This window comes from Ovis aries, chromosome 1 (assembly GCF_016772045.2).
Source record: "Ovis aries strain OAR_USU_Benz2616 breed Rambouillet chromosome 1, ARS-UI_Ramb_v3.0, whole genome shotgun sequence".
Lineage (NCBI taxonomy): Eukaryota > Metazoa > Chordata > Mammalia > Artiodactyla > Bovidae > Ovis > Ovis aries.
In genome coordinates, this window is record NC_056054.1 from 190,601,397 (window position 1) to 190,619,573 (window position 18,177).

An 18,177-nucleotide genomic window follows, 5' to 3' on the forward strand; every position below is an offset into this window, starting at 1 on the left:
AAAAAGACAACTGGCACTATCGAGGTGAAAAAAGAAATTATTACAAGGCCTTTAGACAATAAAGGAATTGAGAAAATATTATGAAAATTTTTGTTCAATTAAAAAATGAACTCCTAGGCATATACCCTGAGGAAATCAAAACTGAAAAAGACACATGTACCCCAATGTTCACTGCAGCACTACTTACAATAGCTAGAACACGGAAGCAACCTACATCTGTCCATCAACAGATGAATGGACAAAGAAGCTGTGGTACATACATACAATGGAATACTACTCAGCTATGAAAAAGAATACATCTGAATCTGTTCTAATGATGTGTATGAAACTAGAGCCTATTATACAGAGTGAAAGTCAGAAAGTACACAATCTAAACACTGTGTACTGACACATATATATGGAATCTAAAGAGATGGCACTGATGAATTTATTTTCAGGGGAGCAATGGAGACAGACAGAGAGAGCAAACCTGAGGATGCGGTAGGAGAGGGAGAAGGGGAGCTGTATGGAGAGAGCAACACGGAAATCTACAACGCCGTATGCACAGCAGACTGCCAACGGGAGTCTGCTGTATGACTCGGGGAACTCAAACAGGGGCTCTGTGAAAGGCTGAAGGGTGGGGTGGGGAGGGAGACGGGAGGAAGGTCCAGGAGGGAGAGGACATGGGTGTACCTATGGCTGATTCTTGTTGATATACAACAGAAAACCACAAAATTCTGTAAAGCAATTATCCTTCAATTTAAAAAAAAATTTTTTTAATGAAATGGGCAAATTCCTTGAAAAATATAATTTGTCAAAACTGAATCAAGAAAAATTTTAAATCTGATTAGCTTTTTATGTTTTAAAAGTTTAAAATTTGGAAGTAAAAACTTTCCCACAAAGGAAACTAAACCCTAGATTAAGTTATTGGTAAAGTCCACTAAATATATATTATTATGATAGAAATAACACCAATTTTCTATAAAGTTTCAGAAACTAGAGAAGAAACTATTTTTTATGATGCCAATATACCTAAAATAAGACTGCAAGAAAACAATATGCCTCACAAACATATATATAAACATTCTTTTTAAAAAATCAGTAAACTGAATCCAAGAACATATGAAAAGGACAATGTATCACGACCAAGTGCAATTTACCCCAAGAATGCAGGACTGGCTTAACATTTGAAAATCAATAAGTTTACTTTAAGAAAAGGAAGGAAAATCATATGATCATCTAATAGGTGCAGAAAAAATATCAATGAAGTTATACATCCATTCACAACTTTAAAAGAAATCTCAGCAAACTACAAAGAAAACATCTTCCACCTCGTAAATAAAGATAACCTATGAAAAATTTATGTAGAGGATGCTAACCTAGTTTTGGCACCTGTTATGATTTTCCTTCCTTTTTGATGCTTTTGAACTGTGGTGTTGGAGAAGACTCTTGAGAATCCCTTAGACTGCAAGGAGATCCAACCAGTCCATTCTAAAGGAGATCAGCCCTGGGATTTTTTTGGAAGGAATGATGCTAAAGCTGAAACTCCAGTACTTTGGCCACCTCATGCGAAGAGTTGACTCATTGGAAAAGACTCTGATGCTGGGAGGGATTGGGGGCAGGAGGAGAAGGGGACGACAGAGGATGAGATGGCTGGATGGCATTACGGACTCGATGGACGTGAGTCTGAGTGAACTCCGGGAGTTGGTGATGGACAGGGAGGCCTGGCGTGCTGTGATTCAAGGGGTCGCAAAGAGTCGGACACGACTGAGCGACTGAACTGAACTGAATGAAAAATGTATAGCTAAAACAATTATTAATGGTGAAAAACTGAATACAACCCCCTAAAGATCAGGAAAAAAGCAAAAATACCGACTCTTACCACTTTTATTCAACACTGTTCTGGACGCCTAGTCCATACAATAAGGAAGAAAAAAGTAAAAAACATATAAATTGGAAAGGAAGATTTAAAACGTATGGACAATAGGGACCCTGAAAAAAAAACGAAGGAATCTTAGTAGAACAGGTACACGTAACAAGATCACACGATACATAGTCAACATAAAAAGAATCAACTGCATTCCTATATACTGGTCACGAACAATTAGACACTGCAAGTTTGTTTTTTTTTTTGACATCATTTACAATAACATCTTAAACATGGAATACTTAAGGATAAACTTAACCAAATAAATATGTCCAGAAACTCTACATGATAAAAACTATGCCAAGAGAAGTTAAAGAAAAGCAAAGCAAACATAACAATACACCATGTTCATGGACTGGAAGCCTCTACTTTTTAGATGCTGGTTTTTATCAAGTCAATATACACAATCAATGTAATCTCAACTAAAACCCAGATAGTTCATTTTATAGAAACTGAAAGGCTGATCCTGCATTTTACATGAAAATGCAAACAAACTAGAACAGTCACAGTAATCTGCCAAAGAATAACCAAACTGGAGGACCTAAACTACCTGATCTCAGGATTTTGTATAGAAAATATACCAATCAAGAATAATACTGATGCAAAGATAGAAACCAGATTAAACAAAAAGAAAACAGAAGAGAAACAGCTTAACTTCTATAAAAATGTACCCAGAAGAAATTTAAAAAGACTTTTTTAACAACATTCAGAGTGACTTTATTCATAATGGTTGAAAACTAGAGATAATAAATAACCATAAAGAGAGAAAGAAAATTTTAGGATAATATAACAATAGAATATTAATCAATAATGAAAAAAATGAACTACTTACTGATAACACTAAACCAACATGGAAAACTGCAGAAACACTATGCTGAGCAAAAGAAGCTGGAGAGAAGAGTTACACATGATTCCATTCATACAGAGTTCTCACATTAGTCACTCAACTGTGTCTGACTCTTTGCGACCCCATGTACGGTAGCCCACCAGGCTCCTCTGTCCACAGGATTCTCCAGGAAAGAATACTGGAATGGGCATCCATTCCCTTCTCCAGGGAATCTTTTCAACCCAGGGATTGAACCCAGGTCTCCCACACTGCAGGCAGATTCTTTACCGTCTGAGCCACCAGGGAAGCCCAAAGTTCTCAAGGGACAACATTAATTTATGATGGGGAGGAGGGGCAGGGGTGGAGGGGATCAGAACAATTGTGGAGTGGACTGACCAAGAAGAAAACAAACTTTCCAGAATGATGAAAATATTCTACATCTTGATGCATTATGGGTTACATACAAGTTTAGGCAGCTGTCAAAATTCTGCATTTTAACTTAGGATCCACATTTCACTTCAAACTTTTTCTCAGTTAAAAAAGATTTCTTTCACTCAAAAAATATATGACTGCCTCCACAGCCCAGTTACTGAGAACACAAAGTTAAAATACAAGTTTCAGAGAAGAGGCCTTATGGTCTCACAAGCAAAGAAATGAAAAGTTAGTTGTTATAATGAAAAATTACACAAAGGCAAGTTTTGAGAAGTGAAAAACAGTAGACTGCCAAACAAAGAATATTACAGGTGTATCCAACATGTACAGAAATAAGAGAAAAAATCACATTGGACCTGGGCAACTAATGTAATTTTAATGTAGTTAAACTACGAAGTGGGCAGTAGGGCTTGCAGAGGCTGGATAAGATAAGAACAGACCTAATTCAATGGCTCTTTTACCCCAAGCACAAGAGTGCATTTCAGCTTTTTAGCAAAAAGAAACCTCTGAAAAACTTCTGGGAGGAAAATGATAAGTATAAATCTCATTTTGAAAAGATCATTATAGAAATCATCTGAAAAACAGACAGGTATGGCTCAGGTTACAATCAGTCCAAGAAGAAAGCTATTACCATCAACAGACTATTTTATTCTTTTCAATCTCACATGGAGCATTTGCCAAGGCAAACAACATTGAGGACACATAAAACACACAACTTCATAAATGTAAAAGAATAAGCAATCATACAACATTCACTCTCAGACCATAACTGAATTAAAACAATAGATCAGTAACAAAAAAATAGCTGAAAAATCCCCAAAACTTGGAGCTTAAATAACACACTTCCAAATAACACATGAATCAAAGAACATATCTCAGAAAAAAAAGATAAAATGGACCAAAAGAAAATAAAAATACAACTTATCAAAATTTGTGGAACACTGTGAACGCAGTGCTTAGAGAGAAATTTGTATCACTGAACGCTATATGTGTGTGTTCAGTCGCAAAGTCACATCCAACTCTTTGCAACCCTATGGACTGCAGCCTGCCAGGCTCTTCTGTCCGTGGGATTCTCCAGACAAGAATACTGGAGTGGGTGGCCATGCCCTCCACCAGGGAATCTTTCCAACACGGGGACTGAACTCGTGTCTCCTGCATTGGCAGGCGGGTTCTTTACCACTAGTGCCACCTGAGAAGCCCAAAAACCACAGGTGGCAAATTAAATCCAAAATAACATAAGAAAAGATATCATAAAAATTAGAGGAGAAATCAATGAAATTGAAAACTGGAAAACAACAGAAAAAAATCAAAAGCTAATTCTCTATAAAACTAGGGGGAGGGAACAATGGAGAACTGGTGTTAAGTGGGTACAGAAATTCAGCTTTGCAAGACAAAACAGTTCTAGAGATCTACTGTACAACGAGAGTACAATTAACTATATGCTGACACTGGATGTAATATTATATGCTTAAAAATTGTTAAGAAAAAGAGCAGCCTCTGCTCACTGCAACTAGAGAAAACCCACACACAGCAAGGAAGACCCAGTGCAACCAAAAATAAATAAATAAGCAACTTTGACATACTTAAAAAAAAAAAAAAGCAGCAAGCCTCTTGTCAGGCTAAGACAAAAAGACATAAATTACTTATATCAGAAATTAAGGTGGCAACATCACTGCAAACCTCATGGACACTAAAAGAATAATGACAGAATACTATGAACAACTCTATGGCCACAAATTTGATAACCTAGATGAATTGAACCAATTCCTCGGAAGACACAATCTGTCAAAACTCACATAAGAAGAAACAAACAATCTGAATCTATAGCTATTAAAGAAACTGAATTACTAACCTTCCAAAAAGGAAAGTACCAGGCCCTAAACTGGTGAATTCCATCAAACACTCAAGGAAGAAACTGTACCAACTCTCTACAATCTCTCCCAGAAGACCAAAGCAGAGTGAATATTCCTAACACATTCTATGAAACCAGGGTTACTCTAACATCAAAACAAAGATACTGCAAGAAAAGAAAACTAGACCAATCTATCTCATGAATATAGATGCAACAATCCTCAACAGGTTACTAGTAAATTGAATTTTAAAAATGTATAAAAATAATTATACATCACAACAAAGTGGGATTTCTTCCAGGTATGCAAGGCTGATTCAGCATTAAAAAATTAATTAATGTAATTCATCACCATCAACAGGCAGAAAAAGTAAAAGGCTACTGCAATAGACTAGGTAAAAGTTGGTGAGCACATGTATTAGAACACAATGGTAAGTAGTTATCCACTCATTCACATCATGTGCTAACACCTGGGCCATAATGAAAAATAAGACAAAATTCATGCTCTCAAAGAGCCTACTATCTATTAGAGGCAAACTGAATCAGTCCTTACTGCAGGGAGTAAACCTAGACTGAGGTGGCAGGCTGATGATGATGAAGCACTGATCAGTTTAAAAAACAGAGAGGGGTTATGATTAAGGGGAATATTACGAGTAGGATACGTGAAGGTCCTAAAGCAAAAGAAAAAGCAGAGTGTATCAGAAGTACTGAAAGGATCCAGGTTTAATATCACATAAAGAATAGAACAAGATTTTATGACAGTAGTAGTTTTGCTGATCATCAGGTAAAAATAAAGACACAAGAAGGCAAAAAAACCACTCAGCTTCTCAGACTCCCTGCCTGCATCCGCACCCTGCTCAGGAAGGCCCTGCTCCTCTGCCTGGTTTGCCCTGGCTGTGACTTATCCCACACTACTCCCAGAATTCACCACCGACCTACAGTCAGCCAGCCACTGAACTACTAGACTTGATCAGTGACCAAAATACAGAAACAATCACTGACTTGTACTTAAAGAACACACAGACTTTTGCATTGCTTACTGATGTGGAATTAAATACCCTCAGTACTAAGAAAGAAGTCACTGAGGCCAGAGCTGATTACAATTCACTTCACACAGATAATTTTTGGAGTGAAGATTATGAAGAGGTCGTTGCTGGTTGTTCCAAAGAGCCTGTGACTGAAGCACCAAATGAGCCCTGGACCTTCAGGGGAAGCAACAAGTCCAGCTCACTGTTTCGGTTTGTTACTGTTGCTCTTTTTTTTTTTTTTTTTTTCCAGAAAATGTACAACTTTCTAAAAAGATTGTGAGTCTCTGAACAAGCCTACCATTCCATTATAGAAGCTTGAATAACTACAAAGACTGTGAGACACAGCATGTATCCACTTGGAGATAAGCAGAAACTGTACACAGAAGAAGGGCATCTCATAATATCTTAAGCATGTCCCATTTAATGTGGGCTCAATAAATGCTCCTTTGAATTGAAAAAAGTTATGGGTATCTACAAAAGAGTGTCTTAGGTGATGACCTGTGACATCGAGGTTAAACAGGAAAGACTGAAAGGGTGAAATACTTTTAAAAAATAATGAAAAAATAAAAGAAGACAGGAATTGCCAACAGTTACAAAATTTGAAGGAAAAATTCTCAAGTATATGATCTTTTTCTAGCAATGCTCCAGATTCAATCCTTATACTTTTCTTTTCTTCCAATCCTTCTATTCTTTAAGGAGAAATCCGAAAGTTAAAACAAAGTTATCTTTTAAAATTAAGCACTTAAAATTTAATACACAATAATCCTGACAAATAAATGTTATCCAGAAAATATGTTTCTAAAATGTATATAATACAAAAACTTAATTTTGCCTTATCATCATGATTTTTATCAATATTTGGTATATCTATTTTAGAACACACATTTGAACTATTTATATTCAGATTTTTAAACATTTTTTGAAATTTCTTCAATGACTGTATCACTCAACAGAAAATTAATTATGTTTCTAACTAAGCTTAGTATCTTATAAAGGAATTACTTACAGGGACATTAAGTGCATACTGCAGTCCTTGAGGAAGTCTTTCATGCGTTTCCATCTGCTCTTCATCATTTTTCACTGTCTCCTCATGGACCATGAGTTCATCATGTGGTATCATATCCTGTTGTCTCATTTCACTTTCTTGTAACACTTCATCTGCAGCAAGGATCTCCTGGTGAGGCATACTCCGATCTTGAAGCACCGATTCCTGCAGTTCCCCAGACACGGTAGACTGGCCAGACACTCCACCCATTACAACCATTGCCCTGGAAGACTGCATTTCGTCTATGCCGCCACATTTAAGAAATAATCCTTCCAGTTTGTCGTCAATGTTCATGCTTAAGTATAACTGCCTAGAAAGACCAAGTTTGGCAACAAAGCATAATAAATTAGTTTTGTAGGTCTACCTGAATTTTTTAAATTTCAAATTATGAAAGGTATCCATACTTCAATAAAAGTTTTATTCACATAATTCAATATTGCCTCCAACTTAAAAATTACCAGTAAATTTCCAAAAGCTGGTAGAATAAAACACAAATTTTTATTTCTGACATTAAGGCACTAATCTATTTCATTACGAAAAATGAGCATGAAATAAAGCAAACTGGGAGAAAGTATTTGCAACACCAGATGGCTCCATATCCTTTAATGTATTAAAACATCTTTAAAATTAAAATAAGAAATAACATTAAGAAATAAACTGAGAGAATACTATCAGGTAAATCATAAAGAAAAATTAGAAACAGTCACTAAATATATGAAATAGTAGTCACAGCAGTATCAAAGAAATGAACATTAAAACCGTATTTTATCCCCCAAATTGATAACAACTCTTAAAAAATACATCCAAGGTTGAGCTCGCAGGGAAAAATCTACCCACAGTGGGAGTACTTTCGTTCCACTATTCCCAAAGGTAAGCTGGTACACTGTATCAAAACCCATAAAATGCATATGTTCTTTGAACTGGTGACAAATAATACTTTTAGGAAACTATCCTGATGAAATCGGAAATATGCATATAAAGATAGGTATGAAAAATCACTATGGCAGTACTTTAATAGTGAAAAACCGGAATTACACTAAGTAGTCAACAAAAAGAAACTGGGTTAAATTATATCCATACATGCATTTTAAAACTAAAGTAATGGTTGGCCCACTCAATAAATTTACTAAAAATTATTAAATTGTACTCTTAGAATGGGCAGATTTTATTTTATATAAATTACATCTCAAAGTTTTTCTTAAAAATAGAATCAGAAAAATGGCTATGCTTGTGTGAGGAGACTGTTGATAGGAGGAAGTGGGGATAGAAGGAGCAGACAACATTTTTTCTTGAGTGGAACGCTGGCTATACAGGTGTGCCCACTTTGTAAAATTTTAAGATGTGTATCTGTGATATGCACACATTTCTGTCAGTTATTATACTTCAATAAAAAGTTAAGTCTGTTGAAATTTTTTTTTAATACAGTCAAAAAATATTCTTGAAAAATATTTTAAAATTTTGGGAAACAGCCCAATATATTAAGGGAAATGTGTATGTAAATATGTGTCTGAATGTACACAGCTTTACTGAAAATGCTAACAATATTACCACTGGGTTGTTTCATACTTGTATTTCTCTCTAATTTGAACTTTCTATAAAGTAATTTTATTTCTTTTAAATGCTTTAAATTTGTTAAAATAGAAAAAGTATTTTCATTACTAATATATTCTTAAATAGTTGCCCATGATTAAATTTAAGAGGTCATAAGAATTAGACCCTACTAAATAATAACATTATCTTTTTTCCCCATTATTATAGGAAAAATAGGCAATATTAATCCTGCTCTTCTAACTTTGGTTGCTATAAATTCACACTCCATTGTGTTACTCGAGGAACTAGCATAACAATAATCTTGAAATCCAAAGACATTTTACCTTAAAGACTGTCAAGGCACTTGTATGGCTTGTTTTTTACCAGGCTGTATAAAATAAACACATACATTCACCCAACATGAAAGGACTACAATTAGTAAATGTATTAAGTATAAATTAATGAGGTAATAATGGTTACTACTTTAACCACAGGTTTCAAATGTTAAATTTAAATACACTGCTGAAATCTAATCTTTCATTTACTAACATCATCTAGGGAGAAAACTTCATTTAAATGTACAGCTGAAAAAATGGGGTTTTCCAGGTGGCTCAGTGGTAAAGAATCTGTTGCCAAGCAGGAGACTTGGGTTCAATCCCTGGGTCAGGAAGATCCTCTAGAGAAGGAAACAGCAGCCCACTCCAAAATTCTTGCCTGGGAAATCCCATGAACAGAGGAGCCAGGTGGGCTACAGTCCATGGGGTTGCAAAAGAGTCAGATACGACTTAGCAACTCAACAAAAACACAACAGCTTAAAAACAGCTCACATAAACAGTAACGTAAACAAAAGAAAAATGTAATTCATACTTGCTGTGTCTTCCCTGGTACCAGTTAGTATCATAAATCCAGAAGACATACTGGACAAAGGAACAAGAATTTAATTTCCCTTTTTGAAATATTTTAGTAGTCTAAATGACAAATATTCAAAATACATCACGAAATAACTGTCCTCTTCAAATATTCTATTTATCACATTTCTTAGAGAATAAACTTTCCTACAACTAATAAACTTAAGTCTCCTAGGGTTAAAATTTGCTTATTTCTTTGGAATTCCTTACCAAACCAATTATATACTTCTAATCTATTTACTGTTTTCCTAAAGGACTCAAAAGGGACGAATATATACACAAAGCCACCCTTTACTTCTGTGACATCTGCTATTGCCACATACCTCATTATTAAAATAAAAACACACACCCACACCCCCTGGGAGCTTTTAAAGAATATGGGAGAAGTAAAAAGAAGTAATCATTAAAAGCAGACATTAATAAAAGATATCAGACAAACTAACCTAGGACAGACTTTTTTTTTTTTTTTTTTAAGATTACCAAAAGTTAAAGCTGACTTACTAACCCGCAACAAGGTCTACATTTCCCTAAAGCAGTGGTCCTCATCTCCAATGTTTTTTATAATGTACCTCATCAAATTAAAAAAGTTTAGTATATCCTAATATACGGTGGTGGTAGTGTAGTTGCTAAGTCGTGCCTGAGTCTTGCAACCCCCCACCAGGCTCCTCTGTCCATGGGATTCTTCAGGCAAGAATATGGGAGTGGCTTGCCATTTCCTTCCATTTCCATCCCATTTCCAAGGGATGTTCCCAACCCAGGAATCAAACCTGGGTCTCCTGCATTGCAGGCAGATTCTTTTACCAACTGAGCTATGAAGGAAGCCCTATCCTAATACATGCGTAGTGCTTACAACTCTACTCCTATAACAGTGTGTTAACATATAATAAACCTAGGAAAACAAACATAAAAATTTAATTTTTACAAAACTAGTCTTATCCCTAACATCAGGCTGGAACAGTAAGTATTGAGGAAGTCAAAATACTTTGGAGGCAGAGAATATTTGGGGGAAGATAAGTATGCAAAAAAAAAAAAAAAAAAAAGTGCCAGAATGAGGCATCTGAAACAGGAAGATACCACAACTCAGTAAGGAAGTAGTAAATGGAATGGGAAGTGGAAACACTGTAAATAAAGGGCAAACTTGAACTCTATGAAAATTTTCTTGAAAACAGTCCATATAGACAGAAAAAGGAATCGATCTTCCTTTTTCACATTTGGTTTCTTATTCCTCTAACCCCAAATTAACCGATGTATTCCAAGTTACTGGCTAGCCTAGAAACTGTTTCTGAGATAATTTCCCTGAAATACCAGAAAATATTAAGATATCAACACAGACTTCAATATCAAGGAACACTGCTCTGACAGTTTTAATGTTAGCTTTGGAAATATCTACCAAAATGAAAACTGTTGACCACTGACACAACAATCTCATTGCTAGGAGTATATATAATCCTATGTATGTGCTTAGTCATAAAAATTAACCAAAGATTTATGTACAAGGATGTGACCTTTTAATGCAAAAGGATTGGAAACGGCCTAAGCATCCTCTAATGGAAAACTTGTTTAACTATGATTCATCCACACAGTGGAATGCACATTAGCCATTAAAATGAATGAGGCAGCCATATGTGCTGGGTAAAAAGTTCTCCAAGATACATGGGGGAAAAAAATCAAGAAGATATACAGACAAATAAGTGAGCCATACTTGTATCACATATCTTAACCAGTGCTGGAGCAGAGAAAGCTGGACAGGAAATAAACAAGGCTCTCAAACAAAGTTAATTTCACTAGCCTATGGTAAAAGGGAAAAGGACAAAGTTACCCTAAGAAAATGATCAGGAAAAGTATGTTTTTTACTGTCCTTGAAGCTCTCACCAACCTTAAATTTCTCCCTTACACCTCCTATATGACGTCAGTCAAAGCTCCCATGTGCTTCACTTCACTGCACATTCAAAAACCCAAACCCTGCAAAAGACTCCATGCGTGCTCAAAAGTTAACACAGGCTACTTTCCCTCTATTTCAGTATTTTCAGGAAGATTCAGTCAAGTACAAAGAAATGAAACTGATGTTATCTATCCACACTAAAATGTGAATATTTAAGTGTCTCTTTCTGCTAAATCTTCAAAAGCCAACTGTTTTTTGACCCAAATGTCTATATAATTAATGGAATATTACACAGCAGAGAGAAAGAAAGAATGCTTAAGTCATGTCTCTTACAAGAAAGGCTGCTCTGGAAGAAACAAAGAAATAACTAATCTACATTCCCAGAAGCCTCTGTCAAACAGAAGGAAAGAATGACTAGATGGAGTAATAAGCTCTAAGCCACGCTTAGCTCCTTATAACGATCCATTATTTTGTTTGTGAAGGAAGTTTGGGTAGCTGACAAAGAATATAAAATCACAGTATTAAGATCCAAGACAGGATGGACAATGATGTTCTAGAAATAACTCAGCTAACTAAAGGTAAAATGGCACTCCTTCTGGAGTTACCTAGAACACAGATTACTAAAAACCAGAACTTAGGAAGACAGAAGGAAGGAAGGGGCCTACCTCAGGCCAATTTCTCCCTCCAACAGATTATTTCAAACGCTGTATTCTTTTCCTCCTTCCAAGTTTAATCCTTCCATCTCCATCCCTCTGCCAGAGAAGCTAGAAGGTATACATAATAACAGGGATACTGAAGGGATCACAATTCAGCTTTCTGCTCCATTCACACACCCACACACACCCTCACTATCCTTCAGTAATGAAAAATGTTTGGTTCAGTCATATAAAATTAATCCAAGTTACAGCCAATTAAGTAATCCGAAACATGTAAGCCTAACAGCAGTGTAGTACTTAAAAAGAGAATATAAATTATAAGCCATCACTTTCTCCAGTCTTCCAGAAGAGACAGTTGACCCTTCTTGTCACCTTATAATTTAATGCTTCTTTCTAATCAACTGTGTGCAAGCAAATAGAAACTAAGCTTTATAATAATAGATTTGTATAAGTTGAAATAGAGTATATAAGCTTTGAGTTAGGGCTTTTAATAAGGAGTCAAACACATGGGCTTTAATATAAGCATTTGAGACAAGTATTTTCTCAGTCTGGGCTTGTTTTCAGAGGACAAAGTTAACAGAAGCCTAATATATAAACAAGTTGGGCCTTATTACTCATTTTTAATCAATTATACAAGGCACTTAAAATGCTTAGTGAGCTTTTTTATGGGAATTCTATGCAATGAATGAAGAAAATGTCTCTCCAAATTTATTAATAGGTTTGAGGCTATATTACAAAATTCAGAGATTAGTATAACCTGGAGAAGAAAGAAAATTAACATGTGCTGGAGATCTACTGTAAGTAAGACAATATGCTGGGCACACTGGTGTGTTGTGTTCCTTCACTTAATGTTTACAGTAACACTCAAGACAATAACAGTATATGCCCATTTAACAGATGCAGAAACTGGAGTTCACCCACAGTTACATAGCTAGGAGGTAAATGGGGATTTGAAGACAAACTTACTTGGTTCAATGCACATTTTACCATACCATACTACCTCCTGCCTTGAAAAGGCCCTGGACACTAAGCGCTCGCTGAACTCATTCTCTTCTCACCCACCCACTGAGGCCACCCTGTCACCACTGCTTGGCTTGATAAAGCAATCCAACTCCCCATAGCTGGCTACTCCCATCTCACGGCTACCATGGGAGAATTCTATGTGACACAGAATCCCTTTTCTCCTTGATCAGGGGTGGACACTTTCCACAATTCCTGTTTTCCACTTCTGCCTCAGTGCATTTCTTCTTCATTCTTTTTTTCATGGATTTATACACCCTCTTAATCCTTCCACTCTTTCTTCAAACCTTTACCAAGTTATTTTAGGAAAATCTCTTTCTCTCTTTCCTTTCCCATATTCACTCAGAAATTTTAAAAATAATCCTAAATATGGCTGATAAATGTAGGAGCTATACCAAAGATACACCTATATCAAGAATAAAAGGGCTATCTGTTTTAAACTGAAAACAGATTTGAAGATTTGTGCAATAATCTTCTCAAATTCTTGAAAGCATCTAATTTCTCCTTCAGAATACAGGTGAATATTCATCTGCCATTTTATCACCTTTAATTAAATCTGTACCCAACCATGAAAGAAATATTTCTCACTTAAAGATACTGCTTTTGTGTTTCTTTCACTGAGTTTGGCTGTAATATTATTTTCCATTAACATTTACTGAATAATATAAAACATCAAATGAGTCATTATAGTGGGCAAACCTAAATATCATTCTTTTCTAAAAAAAAAAAAAAAAAGTAATTTCCAACTCCAAATATTATCCCAAATTAAAAATACCCTGCTTTTGTACCAAAACTCAATCACTTGTAGGCAAAACAGAAGTACTTAAAGGAATCTGAAACAGATTTTTTTTAAAAGCTAGATTTCACAAATTACTTCTGATTCAAAGTATTTTTCAACAAACTCATCTGAAGGATGCTAATTAATTTGGATAGTAGTATTTCTAACCTATGTAGGATTCAGTAAGAAATTATGCCTTACAAACATCAGCATTACAAATACAAATATCAATCAGCCTTAAGATCAAATTGGTACTACAAAGCAACAAAGAAACCCTTGATAAAAATGGATTTAATAATCTGCCAATTGTCACTCCTAAATTTTCTATTCCTTCTCATCCTTCAAAATGTTGACCTAAGCAAAAACTGCTTCATCTCTAAGTTAAAAACAAGATCTACCTCTTATCTAGGGATATTTTACCTCCAGAACCCCTTCAGATTACCTTTGTATAACTACCACCTTGCATCTACAAAGCTTATCTTGTAAACTATGCCCCCTGATTTTTAAATTGATACTATTCAAAACATCCTAATAGGAGGATCATTTATAATAATCACAGCTAAACAAAATGGCCTTTCTTATCAGTGCCAGTGAGAATAAAAGATGTCTACTCAAAGAATTTACAGAGTAAGATAAATCACCTTATACAACATGACAACTAAATAAAAACCTATGATCATTTTCTAACCACAGAAAATTAATTTATAAATATTTAAGCCAAAGTTAACAGGCATCTCCATATATCTGATGCTCTGCTAAAATAAAGCAGAATCTAAGCATATTCTCCATTTCAAATACTGTCGCCAATCTTCTAATACAACATAACAATAAGAAATTAGTGCTATTCAGAAATACCAAACATCAAACTTATGTCAACTGTTGGCTGAGAAATAGCTACATTTAAAAGGGAGAGGGAAAGGGTAAAAATGAACCAAGCAAAACAGAATCCTACATTCTGCTTAATCTAGTTGTTCATTCATTTCACTTTATGCCAATACCCAAAATTCAAACATTAATATTAATTAATCTTGAGGAAACTATAAATTTTCTAGCCTTATATACTAAAAGGAATATAAAAAATACTTCCTAAACTTCCCTGTACACAAGTTTACCTAGTCCAAACACTAAACACCTAAGTGATTTTTAACATGTACTATATGATAACAAAGACTCATTCCAGAACAGAGAAGTGTTAACTATCCAAATCAACACTTTTTAAACACTGGACAAATGTTCTCACTTATCAGTACAAACCTTATTTGTGAAGTACAATAAAAGTAAAAATGTATTCGTCACCCTCAATGCCAAAAACACCTACAATGTCTTACAACCGTTTACTAAAAGCTAAATCAAGAGGCCTGATATAAATACAAGTATACTAATTTATCAAAACTTATCTTAAATCTCAGAAAAAGGTAACAAGGCTAATACATGTTGATGTTGACATAAAATACGATGGAAAACTGACAACTAATTTCCAACCCTTTAATAAATTCTCTTATAGAAGCATATTGATACATGTTTAAATAAAATATTTAAATGGGATAAAAATCACAAAATGTAATCACAATGAAATACTTTTCATCTAAAAAAACAAGTATATAATGTCTCTGGGAATAAGTTGTTCTGATGAGATCTGAACATTTAGAATAACAGACTTTTTAGAGTTAGAAGGAACCAGTTATACATCATGTAGCTTTATGTGTAGCTAAAAGATCATCTCACCCGAGGCCCTCATCCTTGCCTTAAGAGTCTAAAAATATTAAATAAATCATGTCAATCTAATGGCAGTGAAACAAAATGAGGAATTATTTCAAATCAATTTTAACTTTTAAGACCTTATTCCATCTTATGATATCAAAATTAGCAGTATTTAATCAAAGAACTATGATGACTATTCACAAAACTAAAACTGCCTCAAAACTCAAGTAAGAACAATTTCCCAAGTATTATCACAGGCCAAGAGTTAAAACGTCTTAGATGATAAAAATTATATTTTAATTTTAGAGCAACTAGATAACTAGAAAGTAAATCTGACAAATCTTAACCTAAGACAACTAGCTGGCCCCTAGATGCTGTTCTCTCCTTCTTGCCCAAAAACAAAACAGTAAGTGAGACACTTATGACCTAGATCCTAGATGAGACTCGTTTTCCAGCCTTCCTTGCAGCTGGCTGTGGTCATGTGACAGTTATAGTCAATGGGATATGAAAAGAAATGATATACATAACTCTCCTAAAGGGAAAAGGAATGTTCTTCCCTTTTCTTTCTTTCTATTGGCAGGCATGATGGCACCTTCTTGGACCATAAGACAGCGCATATTAAGAACAGCAAAGCAAGACAAAGACCTAGGCCATGATGATTCTGGAGCTTCCAGACAATCCTGAATTTGTTTATATGGACTTTTCAAATAAACATAAATATATTTCTACCATTTTAAGCACCTGTTAGAGTTGACAAGTCTAAATTTTAATCAATATATTTAATATAAATGATTATTAAATTATCTACATGATTGCTTCCTTATATTGGCATAAACATACAAACAATATGGAAGAATGTACAGTAACTGGTATGTTCTTTCACATTTAAAAAATTGTATGCCAAACACCATTAACTTTGATTAACAGGTCTAATTTTCCAACATATGAAAATAGTTTTCCTGGAAATTCTGGAAAAGTTAATGTGGGTGTGTATGTGTTGATGACAGATGGGTGATAAATGTGAAATAGCCTGCTGAGAAAAAGGGTTAAAGAAGGAAACACCTTCCCACTTATATTTCATCTAAGATTACATAATAAGCTACACATATCTTCCTGTGTTAAACTTAAAACCCAAAACTGTATCTTTATTCATCAATTTTCTCTTAGTACTGTTTCCTCAAAAAAAAAATATTAAATCCCAAGTTTCTTCCAGATATAAACACAACATAAAGAAACTATTACACAAACTCAACATGAAAATCCAGCAGCCAAAAAAAAAAGTTCTATATTAGAAAAATTTACTTATTCATGATTATGAAAAGTTAAGTACTGAAGTTACCTGAGACTAATGTAAAAATGAAGACTTCAAGGAAGGGAATGCTGTAGAGTTGAAAAAGAAATCATGGTTGAGTTTTCTACCTTTCATAGACTTCAGAAACCCTCAGTACCACCTCAATTGCTTATGCCATCCAATTCCTACAAAAAAAAAAAAACAAAAAACAAAAACAAAAGCATTACTTACGGAGAGAAAAAAATACTGCACAAATACAACATGGACAAGCGCACATGCCTAATGATGACCGCTCTTTGTAAATAGTAAACTGTGTCTGAATAGACAGTGGAACGACTTGTTTTTAAATCTGGAAGTGGGAAAATACAACAGTGATGAGGAGTAAGTGTGCAATAGTCCTGGCCTTGTAAGTAACTTGCCTAGATCTGGGATGAACAACTTCAGAGACATGGGATACTGAAGAAAATTCAGAAAGTTACAGACCTAAACATTTACAAAAGAGAAAGTAAATGGTTAAAAAATCACTTCATAACACAGTATCTGCTTTGCGGAGGCTATGAAGTCAAGAGAGATGCAAATACAATCTTAGGCCTTACACACAACAAGCAGAACTAGTCCTACAGAGTGCACCTGTGTTTACAACAGAAAAAAATTAAGAGTTGTAAAATCATGAAATACCTACAGAAATACAATCAGCAAGGTCATCTGAGAAGAAAAGCTGACAGAAGATGAGAATCATCATGGGAAGATTGCATGCCATACCCCTCAAAAATAAAAATGAAGATCATAAGCTGTACACAGGAAGAAAACTTCCTATCAGTGAATATTTCTCAGCACAGACTAAATACACTAAAGAGTTTATGGAGTTTCCTACCATAGAGGTCTTTAAAAACATCACATCCAAAGAAAAACACCAATACAGTATACTAACACATATACATGGAATTTAGGAAGATGGCAATGACAACCCTGTATGCAAGACAGGAAAAAAGACACAGATGTGTATAACGGACTTTTGGACTCAGACGGAGAGGGAGAGGGTGGGATGATTTGGGAGAATGGCATTCTAACATGTATACGATCATATAAGAATTGAATCGCCAGTCTATGTCTGACACAGGATACAGCATGCTTGGGGCTGGTGCATGGGGATGACCCAGAGAGATGTTATGGGGAGGGAGGTGGGAGGGGGGGTTCATGTTTGGGAACGCATGTAAGAATTAAAGATTTTAAAATTAAAAACAAATAAATAAATAAATAAAAATTTAAAAAAAAAAAAAAACCACATCACATCCTATCTATAAAGAATAGTTTGTATTTACTCC

General features: G+C 34.9%; 1 protein-coding gene across 22 annotated transcripts in view; it reads right to left on the reverse strand.

The window, feature by feature from the left end:
• Positions 1-18,177, reverse strand: part of ZNF148 (zinc finger protein 148) — a 142,527-nt gene that overhangs the window by 76,124 nt on the left and 48,226 nt on the right. For 11 of the 22 annotated variants that reach the window (XM_027956612.3, XM_042232517.2, XM_042232507.2 and 8 more), the window contains 2 exons: positions 16,901-17,037; positions 7,048-7,396 (listed from right to left, as the gene is read on the reverse strand). In XM_027956612.3, the coding sequence (XP_027812413.1) occupies positions 7,048-7,380 (333 nt within the window). In that variant the 5' untranslated portion in view covers positions 7,381-7,396; positions 16,901-17,037. Of the gene's footprint in view, positions 1-7,047; positions 7,397-8,960; positions 9,005-9,483; positions 17,038-18,177 lie in introns of all 22 variants that reach the window. The other 11 variants (XM_042232547.2, XM_060418787.1, XM_060418816.1 and 8 more) reach the window with 5 other exon arrangements.